Source organism: Muntiacus reevesi, chromosome 3 (assembly GCF_963930625.1).
Source record: "Muntiacus reevesi chromosome 3, mMunRee1.1, whole genome shotgun sequence".
In the NCBI taxonomy this organism is placed as follows: domain Eukaryota; kingdom Metazoa; phylum Chordata; class Mammalia; order Artiodactyla; family Cervidae; genus Muntiacus; species Muntiacus reevesi.
This window is the reverse complement of record NC_089251.1, coordinates 210,947,344-210,968,226: the sequence shown is the minus strand read 5'-3', so window position 1 is coordinate 210,968,226 and position 20,883 is coordinate 210,947,344. Positions and strand designations below refer to the sequence as shown.

The following is a 20,883-nucleotide window of genomic DNA, read 5'->3' as shown; positions in this document are numbered from 1 at the left end:
TCAATGAAAAAATATATGTATATATGGAAAATGTTCCACTAGATGTTTAAAAAGAATGTGCAGTAAAATCATGTGAGCAGAAAAGTCCAGATCTCAAAAGGTCAATCAATTCAGTTTGTAAAAGCATTTCCCCTACTTGTAAGGACAGACTTTGGAGAAAACAAGCATGTCTAAACAAACTACAGTAAAAAAAACCGGAAGAGAGGGTCTGTGAGGGAGGTGAGGTCTGTGTCCTGGTGGAAGGAGGCTCAGGCGCTTTCAGCGGCACCTGGGAGGGCCTCTCCTCGCTCCTGGTCGGCTGCCCCTGGGCACCTCGGGTACCTGAGTGCAGAGCCCTCCACCGGCCCTGCCCTGTGACAGTCCCTTCCCAAAGCCCCACGCCCTTAACGGCTCCTCCCGCCCAGGCTCCCTGAGTTCACGGAGAGCGAGAGGAGGAGGATCAACGGCACCTACGACTTTTTTGGGTTCAATCACTACACCACTGTCCTGGCCTACAACCTCAACTATGCCTCTTGGATCTCTTCCTTCGATGCAGACAGGTAAGGAAGGGCGCCTGGAACAATCCTTGGGAAAGACAGCAGAGTGCCCTCTCTCACTTAGAGGCCTGCACAGCCTCTGAAACCGCCTCCTGATGCTGCGTATCCTGGGGTTTGCAAGACCAGCCCCAATTCCTGATATTCACCTCTGTCAGTCAGACAGTTATACAGGCTAGGGTTTCCAAGATGCTTTTCATTAAAGCAGGCAGGCTTAGAGTGTTTAAAAATAATTAAGACTTTACATATATATGTTTTTTCATCAGATTTTTCTCACTTATCAGATGTATTTCAGTTAAAATAACTTTCTTTTTTACCTTTGATGGTAAAAGTTAAACCATTTCTCTATTACAATAATGTATGTTCACAGTAGAAATGTTAGAAAGCAAGAGGAGAAAATTCCTGTCATTTCAGAAGTGTTTGTATGTGTATAGGTATACTACCTCTCTTTATATGTATGATATATATATTATAGTTTATATAGTATGTCAGAAATGCCATACAGGAATACATTACAGAAAAGCAGGATTACACATATGCACAGTATCTGTTCCTTTTTTAAAAATTGCTAAATATCTAATATTTACTGAGACATTTACAAAGACATTGTTATTTTATAATAGCATCTAATACTTACAAAGACATTATTTTATTCCCCATCTCAAGAGGAAAGGTTTAATATTCCAACACTCATTGTCTTCTGTAGGTTTTTTTTTTCCTGTAGACATTCTTTATTAGATTAAGAAAGCTTTTTTTTGGTTGGGTTTTGTTCTGCTTTGGTTGGCTGTGCCACGCGGCACACAGGATCTTAGCTCCCCCTGCAGGGAAGTGCGGGGTCCCAGCCGTTGGACTGCCAGGGAAGTCCCTTTTGTTCCTTTTCTGACAAGCACCCTTCCACATCAGTAGCTGTGAATCTGTCCGGATTCTTTGGAAACAAGCGCAGATATTCCCACTCATCCTCCAACCAGCAGAGTCAGGCTTGCTGAGAGGGGCTGAGGGGGCGCCCCCGCTGGTTCCCGTTTCAGCACCCACTCGACTCTGCTACCTCACCGGTCCTGGGACTGGCTTCCCAGCCACCTGTGCTCAGCTTATGAAATGTCCCACATTCAGTTCAGCTGAACAAGATAAATCCAGCTGCTGGCAAAAGGTCTTTTTATTGAAGGACTGTGGATGTTAAATATCTAAATGGCTGGTCCTTATAATGAAATGCATGAGCCTGTGCCTTCCCTGGCGGCACGCCTTTGGCACAATGTGATACCCTCTCTTTGCCCATCACTGGAGAGGGAAACAGGGTCTTGGGCACTTAACGCAGGTCCTAGAATACACTAATGGGGGCCCAAATATTCATTCCTGTGGGTGTACCACCTGTGGCCTGCATGAGGTGTTGACCAGACATAGGTGACTCAAGGGAGCCCCTTCTCTGAAGACAAAGTGTGAGCACCTCCACGTCTAGTGTGAGGTGTGGCCTGTTCCCGAGAGGCTTGGAGGGTTAGGTCCATGAGTAAGCCCGTTCCTGTGTACTGGTGGGAAGTTTAGTTGGTCTGTCCAAAGTTACACCACCACTGAGGTCACTACAACCAGTGAAAAGAGAAAAGCAAAGTAATGCTCAAAATTCTCCAAGCCGGGCTTCAACAGTACGTGAACCATGAACTTCCAGATGTTCAAGCTGGATTTAGAAAAGGCAGACGAACCAGAGATCAAATTGCCAACGTCTATTGGATTCTCAAAAAAGCAACAGAGTTCCAGAAAAACATCTACTTCTGCTTTATTGACTACGCCAAAGCCTTTGACTGTGTGGATCACAATAAACTGTGGAAAATTCTTCAAGAGATGGGAATACCAGACCACCTGACCTGCCTCCTGAGAAATCTGTATGCAGGTCAAGAAGCAAGTTAGAACTGGACATGGAACAAGACTGGTTCTGAATTGGGAAAGGAGTATGCAGAGTACATCATGAGAAACGCTGGGCTGAATGAAGCACAAGCCTGAATCAAGACTGTCGGGAGAAATACCAATAACCTCATATATGCAGATGACGCCACACTTATGGAAGAAGGTGAAGAACTAAAGTGCCTCTTGATGAAAGTGAAAGAGAAGAGTGAAAAAGCTGGCTTAGAACTCAACATTCGGAAAACAAAGATCATGGCATCTGGTCCCATCACTTCAAAGCTAATAGATGGGGAAACAATGGTAACAGTGAGAGGCTTTATTTTGGGGGGGTCTCCAAAATCACTGCAGATGGTGACTGCAGCCATGAAATTAAAAGATGCTTGCTCCTTGGAAGAAACCTAGAAACGCTTGCTCCTTGACAAACCCAGACAGCATATTAAAAACCAGAAACATTACTTTGCCAACAAAGGTCTATCTGGTCAGAGCTATGGTTTTTCCAGTAGTCGTGTATGGGTGTGAGAGTTGAACCATACAGAAAGCTGATCACTGAAGAATTGATGCTTTTGAACTGTGGTGTTGGAGAAGACTCTTGAGAGTCCCTTGGACTGCATGGAGATCAAACTAGTCAATCCTAAAGGAAATCAGTCCTGAATATTCATTGGAAGGACTGATGCTGAAGCTGAAACTCCAATACTTTGGCCACCTGATGCGAAGAGCTGCCTCATTTGAAAAGACCCTGATGATTGAAAGATTGAAGGCAGGAGGAGAAGGGGACGAGAGATGAGATGATTGAATGGCAACACCAACTCTATGGACATGAGTTTGAGTAAGCTTAGGGAGTTGGTGATGGACGCAGAAGCCTGGCATGCTGCAGTCCATGGATGGGGTCGCAAAGAGTCAGATGCGACTGAGCTGAAAAGTCAAAGGGTTTTTTTGTTTTTCAGTGTAAATCTTGTTCATGTTTTGTGCAGAGCATCTCTTGGGATTTATAAACTGACACCTAATCCCTAGTGTTTGAACTTGCAGGGGAGTGGCCTCCATCACAGACCGCTCCTGGCCAGACTCCGGCTCCTTCTGGCTGAAGATGACCCCTTTTGGCTTCAGGAGGATCCTGAACTGGTTGAAGGAGGAGTACAACAACCCCCCAATCTATGTCACAGAGAATGGAGTGTCCCATCGGGGAGAAGCATACCTCAACGACACTGCAAGGATCTACTACCTCCGCAGTTACATCAATGAGGCACTCAAAGGTATGATGGGCCTACCCCTTCCTCTATGTGTGCCTTTTATTGTTGGAAACATCTAACAGCAGCAGCTGATACTGCACCCATGAGTCTCAGATGAGAAAGGTGAGGCTTCTACCTCCTTTTGTGTTTAAGCCTTTCTGGGGGGCTGCACACTAAAATTTTTCCTTCCTACATTAAAGTTCAGCAAGCAAAACCCTGTTACCTGATGCAGCTGGACCCGAGTTCCTGGCCAGCCCTTTTCTGTCTGAGCCTCCGGTGTCCATATCCCTGAAGAGCAGCGGCCTCCTGTGGACAGTCTGGGCAAGGCCCAGGAGGAATGGGCTGGAGAGATTGTATTATCTTTTGTTCCCCAAGCAGAAGTCCGAGACCCTTACAGCTCAGCAGAACAACCAGGGATGGGACTATAACAGGGGAATGTAATGCTGAGTAAAAGAAAATGAGCAATGCAGCAGCAGAGAGAAACAACTAGAAAATCTCATTCCAGATAAAATTTTTCCCAAGGGTCCCTTGAGACTGTGCCCAAGAACAGTATCCCAAGATGTGAAGACGATGATAGCTGACCCAGCAGGGTTAATTTAGTCTATGCTTGTTCCTAGCTCCCAATTAGGGCTAAGCCTGTCTAGAAAAATAAAGATGGCTCTGTGGTAACACCAACGGGGGACCAGCTAATGATTCCTCCATGCAGGGTGGGCTGCTCTCTCCAAGAGCTGAAAAAAAGCTCGCCTTGACCTGCAACTGGGGACTGTGGGAGCACTGTGGGCAGGCACAGCCCCAGCAGGCCCAGTGGAGAGGGGTTTAGACCTTCAGAGAAACTCATGCTGGGGCCTCTGTCTTTGAGCAGCTATGCAGGATAAGGTGGACCTTCGAGGATACACGGTTTGGACTCTGATGGACAACTTCGAGTGGGCCACCGGCTTCTCAGATAAGTTTGGTTTGCATTTTGTGAACTATACTGACCCTGCTCTGCCAAGGATCCCCAGAGAGTCAGCCAAGGTCTACGCCTCCATAATCCGGTGCAGTGGCTTCCCCGACCCTGCTGCAGGGCCACACCCTTGTCTTCAGCAAGAAGGTGAGCTGTGGCTCTGGGATGGACAAAGCTAGAGGGGGAGGGTCAAACGGGCCTTTCTCACTCCATTTTCCTCTAGTTTATTACCAGCCCTTCCTGCTTCTCCATCCCCTTCATTCATTCAATTAGTATTTTTTCTTTGAATGCTCCAGACATTCTCAGGATGGAACAAAGGTATCAAGGGCTAAAGTTACATCTAGAAACGGCCCTAGCCTGCAAACAGCAAGTTTAGATTCTTGCCCCAGCCCTGCCACTAACTTGCTGTGTAACCTTAGGCAAGAAATGAGGCAAATGCTACACCGAGGCCAGGATCAAACAGTGACTAAAAATACTGTGCCTGGCACATTGTAAGGTGCCCCAGATTTGCTGAATGACTGACAAAGTATAAACTACTATACAAATTAAGGGACAATTATCCAGTATAGGTTATACTCTAATTGCTGAGAGATACTTAAAACTAAAACTACGTGGCTTCTCTCATAACTCATGAGAAGGATGTGCGGAGTCACCTCAGCAATGTGCTGACCTTGGATACCAGGGTAGCTTCTCTCCTGCAAGGATCTGGCTTGGGCTTAATAATCTAGGTCAACATGATGCAATAACTCCATCTGTACTGGTACGTAAATTGCCTGTTGTCCTCTCCTAGATGCTGAGCCCACCGCCAGCCCCGTGAGACAGAACATTCAGTTCCTGGGCCTCAGGCTGGGTACAACAGAGGCCCAGAGAGCGCTTTATGTACTCTTTGCTCTCATGCTTTTTGGATTCTGTGGTGCTGCACTTCTGTCCTACAAGTACTATAAGAGCTCCAAGCAAAAGCGCTCCAAGCAAAAGCACACACAACCAGGCGAAGAGCAACTGAGCCACAGTTCTTCATTTTGACCCAGAAGACCACCTCCTCCAGTTCTGTAAAATATGCCTAGTTTCTTTGCAAGTCTTTGCCACCCTCCGGCACCACTGATGATCTAATACTCTGTCTATGACAGACTTTGTAAAAGTCTCTGCACTCTTAGACACTAATTGTGAAGGATTTCAAGTCCCTGATTAAAATGGAAGCATCCCCACCTTGCCCCAGTATCAGGAATTCATCTGGGCATTAGAAGACCCTGCAAGTGGCTCCTGTGGAAATACGTTTTAGTTACTGAATTCAACTTACTAGGTTCTGCGAGTCATTTAACTGAGCTGTTTTAATTTTCAGAGATTTTTAAAGATGGAAACAGTAAAAACCATAGCAATCCTTTTCATGAAAAGATTAACCACTAGGTCATCTCTTGCTTTAAAATCCCTCCCAACCTCTCTTACCTTCTGTTTCTCAAAAACTGAAAAAGGTGCTATTAACGGTGTCCTGTCTCCTACGGGTGCTTCTCCTCAGAAGAGGGGTTCCACAGAAGTTATGAACATCCCCTTTTACAGCCTCACCACATTAATCCTCTGCTGTTGGCTTCTGGAGGCCAGAGGACCAGGATTCAGTGTCTCTGGCAAGCACATTTTCGGAGACAGGACAGAGGGAAGCACACCCACTACATCTGTATGTTTATTCACAAAATATTCAGAGAAGTGGGTGAGTCTATCACTTCCACTCAAATGTGCTCATGAGACAATCACAGTATGGAATACTCAAACTTATTTAACCTATATATTCTTTCTAGATATCTAGGTGACTTTTTTTTAATAGTTTTTTTCAATTGGTTTTAAAAGATTGATCATGCTCAAGGTGTAGAGAATTCCTACCCGAGTGACCCACTGCTGTGGGCCCCAACTGGCAGTCAAGATTGTGGGGCACCAGCATGTCCTCCCACCAACAGACAGGAAAAGTCGATCAGATGGGGTGAAGATGGTTCTAAAACTGCTACAAGCTGTCAATTTTACATAAATTAATCTTCAAAAGTCAGTATAACTTTTCTGCAGGGGTAGGGCAGGAAAAGGAAAATAATATAAAGTTGCACACAGAATTCACTTGTAAAAAGAGCCAGGATAAATTGGGGGGGGAGGAGAAAAAAATATAAAGCTAGTTATAGTTTTGAAACAGAGTGAACAGAAAGATCAACAAAGGAAGACAGAGGTTAGACACAGACCAGCTACATACCAGGGACAGGGTGCATGACAGAGGTGACCTGCCAAATGGGGGGGGGGGGTAGAAGGGTGATGATGGACCAGTCCATAAATGGAGGTGGGTCACAGGTCAGTTCTAAGGATGTCAGTCACAGGTGGGGGAAGGGGGAGCCACACTCCTTACTAGGATGTAAGATTTAAATGTAAAAAAATGAAACCCATGAGAATGTTAGAAACCTGTCAGAGTGCTAGAACAGACAGGTGAGGTTTTTTAAAATTACTTTTTGAAGTGGGAAAAGTATTTTATATTCAAGACTTAAGACCCGGAGGTCATAAATAAAAACACTGATTAACAGGACCACATAAAAATTATGGCAAGAAATTACCATCAACATACTCATCACAAGATGAACAGGGAGAAAATATTTATAGCATATGTTAGACAAACAGCTAACTTTCTTAATATACATGAAATTTGTTGTAAATCAGTAAGAAAAAGATAAAACACAAAATGAAAACTGGCAAAGAAAACACAGGCAGTTCTCAGAAAATAAAATAACCAATAATATTAAAAGATGTTCACCTTCATTCACAATCAACACGATGCATATAAGATGCATACCATTTTTCATCTATCATGTGGATAAAGATGAAAAAATGTAATACAGTGTTGGCAAGGATGTGGGCAGATCCACATTCTCCTACTTGTTACTGGGGCTGTAAATTCACAGAGCCTTTAGAGGAGGCAATTTGGCAGCATTTTTTATAATCCAAACTGCAAATACCCTTTGATTCAGTGACTTACAGGTGTATTTCCACAGCTAAGATGATACCTTCCCAAAGATGATGTTCACTGTAGCAAAGTTTGTAACAGAAAAACAAAACAAGCACATAAACTGTAATAACCAATGAAAGCAATAAGAGAATAGGTAGTTTATCAAGTAAAATGCTTTGCATCCATTAAGGAGGTAGCTATGGGTTAATGGGGAAAGATCTTCAAGACCGTGTATGTTAAAACACAAGATGCAGAGTAGTATACATATAATATGATCCCATTTATTTAAAAAATAAAGATTACAACTTGCCTATGTACACATAAAAATTTTCTGAAGACTAGAAGAGAAACTTAAGACAGATTACTTCTGGAGACTAGAACTGGGTGTGTGGTGCCAAGAGGAAGACGTCATTTTATAGCCTTCCATACTGTTTTGAATTTACCATTATACTTTTAAAAATATTAAACTGAGGAAGGATCCTCATACTCAAAGATTGTGAATCATTCTTTTATGTATGTTTCTCTAAGATCTGCATTTGATTTTTTTTTCAAGGGAAAATTGTTTTTTATTCACATATTGCTGTATTTTTCAACATGACAAACCTTTACTTAAATGAGATGCTTGCTGGAGATGTATCTATTTCAAACTCATTCCTTAAATTATGAAAGTAATTTCATTCTAGAAAACTGAGAAGACATATAAGGATGCAAAATGAACTAAAATCGTAACATAAATCACTCTTACTGCTGTTGGTTTTTCTTTCTTTATGTTAACACATACTATAAATGATGTGTTTATAAAGTTGAGATCATACTGTACCTACAGCTCTGTATCCTGCTTTTTCCCCAAACACATAACAAATAGTCAATAAACATGTTAAATCAAATTGTTGAATTAGTATTGCCCCATTTTTCCTTAGCAAAACTTAATTCTGCAGAAGGCATGTAGTTGGTTTCTAATTCTGAGGTAAAATAAATAAAGCTTAACAGGTTTATACCTAAATTTTGCCTGTATTTATGATCATGCCTTAGGAAAACTTTTTAGATCAAAAAGCATGAAATTTTTAAGGTTTCTGATAATGTTTTTTCAGAGAGATTATCCTAGTTTTCACTCCTACCAACAACATACCTGGTCTGTTTCCTTGCCAACACTATTACCATTGTTACTTCACAGGTGAAACACAAAATTTGCTCTGAGAAAATTTCCTCCTCCCATTACAAAATAAAGTCAGAGCCCTTCTACAACGTTAAGTATCTCCCAATCTAAACCAATCTAACCAAATCTCCCAATCTCCCAATCTGAACACAAAAGGTTAGAAAGGAGCAGTCAGAATCACTCCCTTTTCCAGACATTCTTAGTGTCTTTACCAACATAAACATATCACATCATGTAAATCGATTAAGAATCCAAAATTCTTAAGAATAACCAAATGAGCAAGAGGCAAATCTTAATTCCATACTTCACGCCCAACAGTACAGGTTCTTTATTTCTCTGAAGAGTGACTATCATCACTGAGAGCAAAACTCCAGTATAAAAGTGAGAACCAGCTGTAGACCAGCAGTTGTTTTACATCTAATGAGAACAAAGGCCACTACATTATGCAAACAAAATGATGCCTCCATGACTTAGGAGAGATACTAACATAGCATCAGTGTGTGTCAGAAAATTTCTTCCTGCAGTGATATTTATGATAAAGTGGTCCCTCCTTTCCTGGGATAGCTCCAGGCAGTACAGGTGGGTGGGGGGATTCAGAGACACATAACCTCCACAGAGCCCTGTGCAACAAAAAGATGCTAGAATAACAAAACTTAGAGCAAAGATAAGATCATTCTGATTTTTGGAAAAGTTTTTTTATTCAGTGTTTAAGTAAGATTAAAAACTACAAGATTTTGCTTGCAGCTGATGAGCAAGAAAAGTTAAACCCAAATTATCACCTGGCTGGCTAGTTAAAATGTTCTGACTCAGAGTCAGATTACTCAGTGACAAAACAGTTACCTTGTGTTGGCTTAGGGATTTGGAGCAAAACAGCCCTAAACAAATGTATCATCTGAGAGCATAGGGCTAAAATGGGCATATGAAATACTGAATAAGAAAGCTGATAAAGGGAGGCTGTCACAGACTTTTTTTTAGGCTTCTAGCAGTTGGTTACCATATACAAGGACCTAGCAGCCAGTTGTCTGATCTCTTAACTTGTCTGAGTTAAACAACTTTAACCCACTAAATAGGAATAGAGAGACACTTTGTAGATGAGTTGGAACACATAAAGCAGTCCCACTTCTCCAGCAGAATTTTAGCTGAATTAAATCATAAGAGAAACAATGATTTTTGCACATATTGTACTTGTCACACTACATCTGTTGAGTAGAATTCCCATTCCAAGTGTTGTTTTCATCTTCACCATCGTCTTGAGTCCTCAATCTATATATCTTGCCTTCCTTTTTAAAATCTTCCCCTCGTTTCTCCAGCACTCTTTTTCTGACTGGTTCCCTGATAAAACAAAAGGGGGAGAAAAAGGAAAATGATATAAAATGAAAACAGCAGTAACAGAGTCTTTTCCTTTAAACTGCCATTAGTACAAAGACAACTATAGTTTAAGGAAAGTCCACAAGAGATCCTTGTATCTACGAACGCTGACTTATATTTGGTGGTTTTTAACTCCATCTGTTCTCTAAGCCAAACCAGTCAAATGTTTCCCATGTCCATGTATTTTTTGATGACTTATTAAGTTTTAGAACAGTGGGACTATCTGCCAACTAATTTGCTCCTTTATTATTTATGCAAGTTGATATATCTACTAAAATATTTATAATTTACACAGCACTCAAGTGGTTATCCCAAACTCCATTCATAGCTTAATATATGGAAATGGTCAGTTAGCAATTTTAACTCAAAATCTTTAAGAGTGATGTATTTCTACGTGGACAATTAACAACAAACAAACCTTCTTCATCTGAAAACGAGAAGGAAACAGGTGAAATTTAAACTAATACATTCTCCAATACTAGAGAGAAAAAAAAAGCAATAATGGAACACAAAGCTTCACCCACTCAGATAAACATCTGTCCCATTCTTTGCCCCAATGCAAGATCTTTTCCCTTTTTTGAATTAAGTTTTTATGATCCATTCAGCAAGCTCTTTTAGGATGAAATGCTTCCACTCATTGCTCAGTAGGAGTTCTAAAATTCAGACCTAACAAGACCTAGTTTGAATGCTGCTCTATAAGAAGAGAAGAATTTCTGTGTCCTCCTCACTTGAGTAATGCACTAAGGATATAACTGGTCTTCTTGCATAGTAATAGTTAAGAAGGACATCAAGATAAAGACTACATCAGCCCAGTAACCATATTCACTCAAATCTTCATTTAGACCGTCAACAGGACACAAGATCAGGGCTCTCCTTACAGCAGACAGGGGCTTCCCAGGTGGCGCTAGGGGTAAAGAACCCACCTGCCAATGCCAGAGACGTAAGAGATGTGAGCTCAATCCCTAGGTTAGGAAGATCCCCTGGAGGAGGAAATGGCAACCCACTCCAACACTCCTGCCTGGAGAATCCCCTGGAGAGAGGAGCCTGGCGGGCTATGGTCCACGGGGTCGCAGAGAGTCAGACATGACTGAAGCAACTTAGCACTCACAACAGACAGAGGCAAGGGTTTTCATTAATTATCAAAGATTGGTGTGAGGATTTGCTACTAATGGCCCAATAAAGTATTGAACAGCAGTAGGTATATAGTGTAATAAATTATGCTATTAATTATTAGAAGGGGGAATAATCTTAAATTTTAAGGAAATACTTCCTATTAACCTCTTTTAAATATTTAGAAATTTAACAGAGGTGTGAGCTAAGATCATTAGTGCTGTCTACTAGTATTACCATTCTAACCATGGCCATGTGCAATGGTTAAGTAAGTAACCATTAAGTAATGCCTATCAGTTAAGGAACTAGTATGAAGTTAACTCTCTGAAGAAGACAACATTTTCAAGTGAATACACAGTTTCCTCACTTTGGTCTTTAAATGACTTAGAGAAGGCAGTTAAATTATCTAGAGCACAATGATCCCTCAAAGTAATCATGTGCGATGACTCTAAGAAATTAATGGAATGAACATCTTGTCAGACAAGATATGGCTAACAAGAAAGATACTGCTATTTAGACCTGAAAGAAGTATGTCTTTTGTTATGGAATAAGAGAATCCAATAAATGAAATAATAAAATCAGTAGCAGTGAAGCTGCTTTGCATGGAATAGGTTTTAGAAAGATGGCTGAGAAAACTAAGGTAAGGAGTTTCCCAGGTGATACAATAAAGCTTCAGAACATGCTGGGTTTTCCCCTTTACACAGAAAAAAGGCGAAGTACTATAAAAATGTTTTTTTCATTTTGAATAAGGCATTGGGAATTACTAATATATTTTGCAAATGGGGAAAACACAAATACCTTTTTTCTGAGTTGCTAGACGAAGCAAGGTTTGAGGTTTCCAGTGACGCTGCTCTCACTGAGGTCTGTGCAGGAGGAGGATTACTAAATAAGAAGTTGCTTATCAGTCTCCAGATGGCAAGGAATGGGTAAAGCACTGTCCCCAACAATGTCCAAAAGTCTCCACTGGAAGAATGTACCATGGATGTAGTTGGTCTTCCTGCCTAAAAATGAAGAAACCAAAATAAAGACTACATCAGCCCAACCACATCACACTCAAGGTTCTAGATAAATTTTTTATCTGGTAAAGTCCTATGGATTTTAGTTTACTGCAATAAAGCAAAACTGCCATCTTTTGCTATTTTTCAAGTGTATATAAACTTCAAGGAACTTCTGGAACTTTTAAGGAGTAATCACAACATAGAAACCAGAAATGAAATGAACCAATGACATTTAAGACAACTAAACTTTTGTAATGAAGTTAACAATTTTAAAAGTCTTAATGATTTTAAAAAAGAGAAAGATTTCAAGTATCAATGACTCCAAAAAATTCTGAGTACTGGAGGACTGTTTTAGGTTTGAGGCCCTGCTTTCAGTCAGGGTAAACTATAGTCATCCACCCTTAGCTCAGGGGATACTTGCCAGGACCCCCAGTGGATGCCTGAAACCATGGATCGTACCAAACTCCACATATACTAATTTTTTCCTATACATACATACCTGTGATAAAATTTAATTTATAAATTAGGCACAAGGGACTATCAAAATTGCCAGCATCATCAGTATTGAGCTTTGGGGCCATTATTATGTAAAATCAGGGTTACCTGAACACAAGCACTGCAGTATTTCAACAGTCTTATCGGATAACCAAGAGGGCTGCAAGGTGACTAATGATCAGGCAGCATGTAGAGTGTGGATGCGCTGGACAAAGGAATGATTCATGTCCCAAATGGGACGACACATGATTTCCTCACACTATCACAATGGCCTGTAATTTAAAACTTATGAATTATTTAGAATTATTAAAATTATTAGGAAAAAAATTATTAGAATTTTCCATGTAATACTTTCAAAGTGCAGTTGCCCATGAGTAACTGAAGGCAGGGAAAGAGAAGCTGCAGATTTGGGGGCAGTACCATACACTAACCAAGCTATGGGCAACCCAGGCTCTCAGCCCAGCTCTGGCACTTAAGGAGGCACATTTAAATTTCCTGAGCCTCTTTTTTTTTAATATCAGAAATTAAAATGTTGTTAGGATTACTATGTTTAAAACTTAATGTGATTTTTATGTTAAAACTTTAATTGATAAACAGCAATAATTAATAAATAAATAAATAAATAATAAATAAATAAATATATGACACCAAGTCAGTAGATTAGACAGATATTCTACATTGTTTTTCCTATTCTACTAGCCATTTTCTGGACATGAGAAAAGCTGAGGGAAGAAGCTGAAAATGTGTTTACAGTGTGCTGAGTGTTTTACTAGCATTACAAATATAAAGCCTGGGATAATGGAACAATAAAGTAATCTAACATTTTTGGATAACTTGGATTCTAATTATCCACAGCATATTTTTTCACTTTCCCTTCCTCTAATTATAAGAAAAAATCAAGAGCAGAACAGACAGACCTATAAGAATAGAAAAAATATACATGCATATACATACTGGCAACAGTACCACTGAAGCACTTGGAGCAAGTTCCAAATCCAATAATTTCTTTTTATAATCTTCTTTGGTAAATTCCCTCCTGGGAAACATTGTTGCTAATGAAAAGTTACCGTAAGTGTTGCCAACAGTCTGTAATATAAAAATAAGTTTTAAAACCTTACAGTGGAGCCTATTTAAAGTAAGATATTACAAACTTATACACATTCAAAATGACTGACCTAAAAGTTCACTTAAATATAAAATCAAAACATTCATAAAAACTCTGTGCTTTAAAAAATAGCTGAAGGCTATCAACTACAAATAGTACTTAAAAGCTTTTGTAACTCAAAAATGACCACAAAATACCAAGAATATGTTTTCTAATAGCAAGACTAAATAAGATGAATAAAAATGAACAATTATATATCTTAACTATGACTACAGTTTGCAATTAAGAATTTTCACTGTTGTTTGTCAAACTTAAATATATATATGGCATGAGTTTTTGCCTCCTCCTTGACTCAAGGAGTAAATGGTCCATAACCAACCCGTATTAGACACATAATCCAGTCCTAGGGATTTACAGGGGGCAAGCAACGCAATCACATTCACACTGTTAAGTCACCTGTACTTGTAAAATCTTTTAAAGGAAGAATTTAACTTTTGTTTTTTTTAGATATTTTACTTCACGTCATATATATATATACACCCCTCACTGTTCTCACTCAACATCAGGTCATTAAATTAAATCACTGTACTGAGGTGAAGTTCTAACAGGACTGATGCAATCAAGAGATCTCCCTTTACTCATGTGATCTCCTCACTTACCTGTGGCAGAAGCAAAAGACTCAGGCCAGTGCAGGCCATTTGAGGAGGCCCCAAATGGGGCCCCAAGGCAAAAGAGGAATGAAAAAGGCTATTTGAAGTGGATCCTACTATAAAGCTTGGGGAAAACAGTTAATAAAATAAGTTTACTGTCCAGCCAAGCTCACCAGTGGAAGAAGCTTTTCAGGTATCCTTTTCTTGGGACCTATTAAGTGAAATAGCCAACTAAATGCAGAAGAGATCTAGCAGAAAAACCTGAAACCTAATTTCAATCTTGAAGTGATACATGAAATACTGGTACATATAATAAGCCTAGGTCCTAAGGGACATCTGATGCCTCATTTTGAATACATAATCTATCAGAATAAAAAGTAATTGGAAAGTACTCATATCTTATTTTCTAAGATGTTTATTTCACACCCATTCAGATTTTGAACAAGGCCAAGTTCTGGAAGTAAATTCTTGAGGAAGATACTTGTTGCCAAATACAGATTGATTATTGATCTTTAGGTTTGACCAATCAGCAGATGGTGGGAAAACTGCCAGCCCCACAGCACTCTAAGCAACTTGCAGAAAATTTGCAGAGGACCAAGAAAAACTGCATCTTTTATTGAGGACAACTTCTTTAGATTAGACTTCTGGAAAATCACTTGCTTTTCATTCCTCCAGCTCAATGCACTGAACAGTGAGAAAAGCTTCCAGAGTCTATTATACGGTGTCAGCAAATCCCTCTTTTCAAAGAACAAGCAGATATGCTGTTCCCATATGGCACTCACACATGACGGAAACTCCACAACATCCCAGAGGCATCTTGTGCCTCCCTCCTGGGGATGAGTCATGCCTTACTCATACTCTTCCAATTCTGCCTGGAAATTTTTCCCTCTTACACTTAATAACCCATTCACCGACCTTCATTACAACTCAACACATAAATTTACCTGTGCAGCAAACTGCCTTGCTTCCTCTAGAGGAGCATCAGAAGGGAACTGATTTGTAAAGGAAGAACCATCTGGAAGACGGAACTGAATTCTCGCAACAGTGCTGTAACAAAGTGAAAATTAAAAGTCAGCATCTTTACCTCTACAAATTCTCAAACTGTATCATTAAAACTAGGAGAAAATGGAAGTGAGACTGTGTAATGAAAACAGGAATTTATGGAGAGTAAGGGAGGGGGAATTGGAGGAAGGTGGTCAAAAGGTACACACTTCAGTTTAAGGCAAGTAAGTACTGGGGATGTAACGTACAGCAGGGTGACTACAGCTAACACAGCTGTGTGCTATGGAAAGCTGCTCAGAGTAAATCCTAAGACCTCTCCCCACAAGGAAAGGCTTTTTTTTCTTTTTATTGTATCTCCCTGTGGCCCTTGAACAACAGGGGTCTGAAATGCATGGGTCCTCCTATAGGTGAAATTATTTTCAATAAATACATACTACAGTACTGCACTATCCATGGCTGATTCAATCCACAGATGCAGAACCACACATATGGAGGGCCAACTGTAAAGTTGTGGATTTCTGACTAGGCAAGGGTGGCGCAACCTTGGATGCAACCCCAACTCTTGCATCATTCAAGGGCCAAGTGCATATGAGAAGATGGATGTTAGCTGAACATGTTGTGTCAGTCCCTTCAAAATATATGTAAATCAAAGCATCATGCTGTATTCCTTAAACTTATTCAGTAATTATGTCAAATATTTCTCCAATTAGAAAAAAAATTTTTTTCACAGTACAATCTCATTATTTTTAGCAACAGCTGTTTTGAAATATAATTCACATAAAATCCATCCTTTTAAAATATACAATTCAGTAGTTCTTGATATAATCAGAGCTGTGCAAGCATCACTAATTCCAGAACATCCTTATCACTCCAGAAAGAACGGAAGCCCCATCTGCAGTAAGTCCCACTCTTCCCTCTCCCTGCCCCGGCACCCCACTCATCCGCTCTGTCCTCGTGGATTTGTCTGTTTCTGGCGTTTCATGTCATGGAATTGTAAGGTGGGTGGCTTCTGGCTTTTGTCACAGAGTATGCTGTTTTCAGGTTCGTACATGTTGCACCATGTGTCAGTACTTCATTCCTTTTTTTTTTTGGTGACTAATAGTCCATTTTATGGGATATGGCAGGTTTATCCACTCTTCAGTTGACGGAATTTTGGTTATTAGCACGTTTTGGCTATTATGAAGAATGCTGCTATGAATACTCACATTCAGGTTTTTGTGTGGACACTGTTTTCAACTCTCTTGGATGTATACTTAAGAGCAGAACTGCTTAGCATTTTGAGAAACTGCCAGGTTGTTTTTCCAAAGTGGTTGTACCATTTTATAATCCCATTAGCAATGCAGGAAGCTTCCAAAATCTCCACATTCTTGCCAAGACTTAGAGGTCACTTTATTTTTTTTTTTCTTTTATAACTGAGATTTTATTGGTTGTTTTGAAGATCACTACATAGACATTTCAATTTGTACACAATTCTTCACATACATACCAGAAATCTAAAATATCATGTAGTTGTGATTCTTAACAGTTATGCCAGTGACTTTCCAGCTTAAAATTTGGAGCAAACTTTCCTTAACAGGATATCAAGTACCAATATCTTCAAATATTGATATGTTGTTACATTAAGTCCCAATGATTCACAATTTAATATCATATACACTACATACCCAAACTGTCAATCGTTCACAGCACATTAACCAAGTTACTAGGAAAACTGGACTACCACGACCAAAGATGTTATAGTATAGTGCACAAAATTCTGACCCGGAGAGCCAAGATCAAAAAGTGGTTTGCTGTAGGAAATAATTCTACCAAAACAATATGGGAAGAGAAGTAATTTAAAGTGTTCAAGACATTAAATGCACAACTGACTCCAAACTGCCATTTAGTATGCTTTTGTATTATAGGATATAAAAGCTACCCCCCATCTATGGAATGTTAAGCTGACACCCAAGACAATCAAAGCCTTCCATATCCAATATCCCACTATTTTCTGGTTGTACCGAAAAATAAACAACCAGCAAATGATTTCACCTCTTAAAAAAAAGCATTTACACTTAAAAAATGGGATGAGGTGGGATTCCCTCCTTTTTAAAAATGTTTCTAGAGCTACTAAAAAACTTGCATTTACAAAATAGTTGATAAAAATATTCCTCTGGATTGTACAAGAAGGGAAACAGGGACCACTGACAGGACTGAGTGTGTGGCTATTAATCAGACTTGGCTTCTTTCTCTTCTGCTTCATCAGAGGCTGGGCTCTCCTCGTTTCTAGTCTCTCCATTTTCTGCAGGCAAGTCTTCTTTAGTCTCTTGGTTGGCCACTTCGCCTATTTTCCCTTTGCTCCTCTTTTCCCTTTTGTTTGCACTTTTTTGTCTGAAGATTTATCCTTTCCCGCCGCCTTTTTTGGCTTCGTTTCCACTTTTGCAGGAGCCGGTTTAGCTGACAACCTCGCCGATCTCCTCTTGGGCTCCTCCTTCGCTGCCCCCTCGGCGGAGCTGACCTCCCTCTTGGGCATCGTGGCGGCGGGGCGGGCGAGAGCCGGGTGCCTGACGGCCGCGGCGCGCCAAGAGCCTTCGCGAAGCTGAGTAGCCTGACTGCTGCCGCTCCTCCCGACCTCCGGCCGAGCTTAGAGGTCACTTTAAATTGAGGCATCCTAGAAGGTGTGGTTTTGATTTGATTTTCCTAATGACTAATAATATGGAGCATCTTTTCATGTGCTTACTATTTGTATATCTTCCCTGGAAAAACATCTATTTAAATCCTTTCTCCATATTCAAATTGGGTTGTTTGCTTTTTCTTGTTGACTTCAAGTCTTCTTTTTATATTCCAGTTACCAGTCCCTTATCAAATATATGGCTTAAATATAAATATTTGGCTTAAATATCTTCGCCAATTCTTTTAATTTTTGATTGCACCACGTGGCATGTGGGATCTCAGTTCCCTGACCAGGGATTGAACCCATTCCCCCTGCAGTGGAAGCATGGAGTTGTAACCACTGGAACACCAAGGAAGTTCCTCCAATTTTGTGGGTTTCTTTGCCCTTTCTTGATATCTTTTGAGGCGCAAAAGTGTTTAATTTCGGTAAAGTCCAACTTATCTGTTGGTTTCTTTTATCACTTGTGCTTTTGCTGTCATGTCTAACAGGACTGCCTAGTCCAAAATCACAAGAAGTCCTTACTTCCCGCCTCCAACAAGAGTTTATACTTTTTAACTTTCACACTTAGGTAGATGATCCATATGGTGTGTGAGATAATGGTCCAAGTTTATTATTTTACACATGTATATCCACTTGCCCAAGAAGCATTTGTTGAAGAGACCATTCTCTCCCCCATTAAATGGTCTTGGTATCCTTTTCAAAAAATCAACTGATCATATAGGTTTATTTCTAGAGACTCAAATTCCTCTTACAGGCATACCTCAGAGAGATTGACTCCACACCACCACAATTAAGTTATCATTATAAAGGAAGTCACATGGAATTTTTGGTTTCCCAGTGCACATAAAAGCTATATTTATACTATACTGTAGTCTAATAAGTGTGCAATAGCATATGTCTAGAAAAACCATGTACATATCTTCATAAAAATATTTTACTGCAAAAAATGTGATCAACTGACAACACAGGTTTGCCACACAACTTACAATTTGTAAAAAACTGCAATAAAGCATTAGCACAATAAACCAAGTATGCCTGTACATCAATCTGTATGTCCATTCTTATGCCAACACCACAACATCTTGGTTGATGTACCTTTGTAGTTAAGATTTAAAATCAGGAAGTCTGAGAACTTTGTTCTTTTTCCAGACTGCTCTGGGTGCCTTGAATTTCCATATAAATTTTAGAATCCGATTCCTGCAAAAATTTTGGCAAAAAAACAAACTGGGATTTTGATAGGGATTGTGTTGAATGTGTAAATCAGCTTGGGGATAATTGCCACCTTAACAATATAAAGTCTTCTGATCTATGAAAACAAAATATCTTTCCATGTATTTAGTTAGGTCTTCTTTAACTATTTCAATGTTTTCTAGTTCTCAGTGTATAAGTTTTACACTTCTGTTAAATATATTCTTAGGTATTTGTTTTGGGAAATAGTTCTTAAAAAGTAGTTTTTCTGGGCTTCCCTGGTGGTCTAGTGGTTAAGAATCTGCCTGCCAATGCAGGGAACATGGGCTTGATTCCTGGTCCAGGAAGCCCCCACATGCCTTGGGGCACCTAAGCCCAAGAGCTACAACTACTGAAGCCTATGCTCTGGAGCCCCTACTCTGCCACAAGAAGCCACTGCAATGAGAAGCCCACTCACCACAACCAGAGAGTAGCCTCTGCTCACTACAACTAGAGAAAGCCCATGTGCAGCAATTAAGATCCATCACAGCCGTAAATAAATAACTGAATCAACAAACATTTTTAATTTTTCTGATTACAAAAGTAATGCTTGTTAATTTTCTAATATGGAAACTACAGAAAAGTACAGAGAAGAAAGTATTAATAGTAATCCCACTGGCAGTATGTACTAGAAATCTGAATTTCTGTCTTTGCAACACACTTTTATTTGGGGAACTCCCTCCAATATGTCACTCCTTCTGGTATGACTATCAGTAATATTTCTCTTATCTCCTTCGCCACAGGAGTGGGCATGTTTACTACCCCAGTCAGCTAGCCCATACAAGTGACAAAGTGATTGGTACTGAGATGGCCATGTGACCCAAGCAGGGCCAGTCAGAATTCTCAGTGAATGGGACTTCACTTCTTTGCTCTCTAGGATCAGAAGCTCAAGATCAAGAAGGTGCCAGGAGGCCCTAGGCTCTCCTGACAATATCTAAAGAGTTTCTCTGAGAATAAAGCTAAAACAGAAACCAGGAGATTAAAGAGAGACAGAAAAGGTCTAATGATACCTTTTAGGTTCCTGGATCTAGTGATGCCTAACCAAATCTACCACTGTAACTCCCAGGTGCAGAGCCAGGGGATTCCCTCTTCTGCTTAATCCTATTTGACTTGATATTCTGACAAGTGAAGAATTCCAATATTCATGTCACTGTCGTTCAATTTCTAAGTCATGTCCAACTCTTTGTGACCCCATTGATTGCAGCACACCAGGCTTCCCTGTCCTTCACTATCTCCCAGAGTTTGCTCAGACTCATGTCCATTGAGTTGGTAATGATATCCAACCATCTCATATCCTCTGCGAGATCATCACTATAATCATTTTGATGAACATGCTTTCTGTCTTTTGAAAGAGATTTCGGCTTTCTTTAGAACATCATGTATTTAGTACTGCAAGGTTGTACATTCACATTCAATGACAAATACCACTGGCAGCTGCCAACTGATTAGTATATTCTTCTGGAACTGTTTATTAAGCCACAGAATAAATCAGTGTTAAAGAGAAGCCCGTAACTGCTTTTCTCCTCAGCTGCCACACACACACATACACTTTGGCAAGA

At 40.1% G+C, this 20,883-nt stretch overlaps 2 protein-coding genes and 1 pseudogene across 2 annotated transcripts in view; 1 reads left to right on the top strand and 2 right to left on the bottom strand.

Moving 5' to 3' along the window:
• Positions 1 to 5,615, top strand: part of LCT (lactase) — a 47,377-nt gene extending 41,762 nt beyond the window's left edge. The window contains exons 14-17 of the mRNA XM_065927838.1: positions 405 to 539; positions 3,450 to 3,673; positions 4,512 to 4,739; positions 5,383 to 5,615. Of these exons, the coding sequence (XP_065783910.1) occupies positions 405 to 539; positions 3,450 to 3,673; positions 4,512 to 4,739; positions 5,383 to 5,615 (820 nt within the window). The remainder of the gene's footprint in view (positions 1 to 404; positions 540 to 3,449; positions 3,674 to 4,511; positions 4,740 to 5,382) is intronic.
• Positions 5,616 to 9,389: 3,774 nt separating this feature from the next.
• Positions 9,390 to 20,883, bottom strand: part of UBXN4 (UBX domain protein 4) — a 31,106-nt gene continuing 19,612 nt past the window's right edge. Inside the window, exons 10-13 of the mRNA XM_065931459.1 lie at positions 15,387 to 15,489; positions 13,642 to 13,773; positions 11,993 to 12,195; positions 9,390 to 10,048 (exon numbers count right to left, since the gene is read on the bottom strand). Coding sequence (XP_065787531.1) covers positions 9,910 to 10,048; positions 11,993 to 12,195; positions 13,642 to 13,773; positions 15,387 to 15,489 — 577 coding nt within the window. The 3' untranslated portion in view covers positions 9,390 to 9,909. The remainder of the gene's footprint in view (positions 10,049 to 11,992; positions 12,196 to 13,641; positions 13,774 to 15,386; positions 15,490 to 20,883) is intronic.
• Positions 15,498 to 20,883, bottom strand: LOC136165280 (non-histone chromosomal protein HMG-14 pseudogene; annotated as a pseudogene).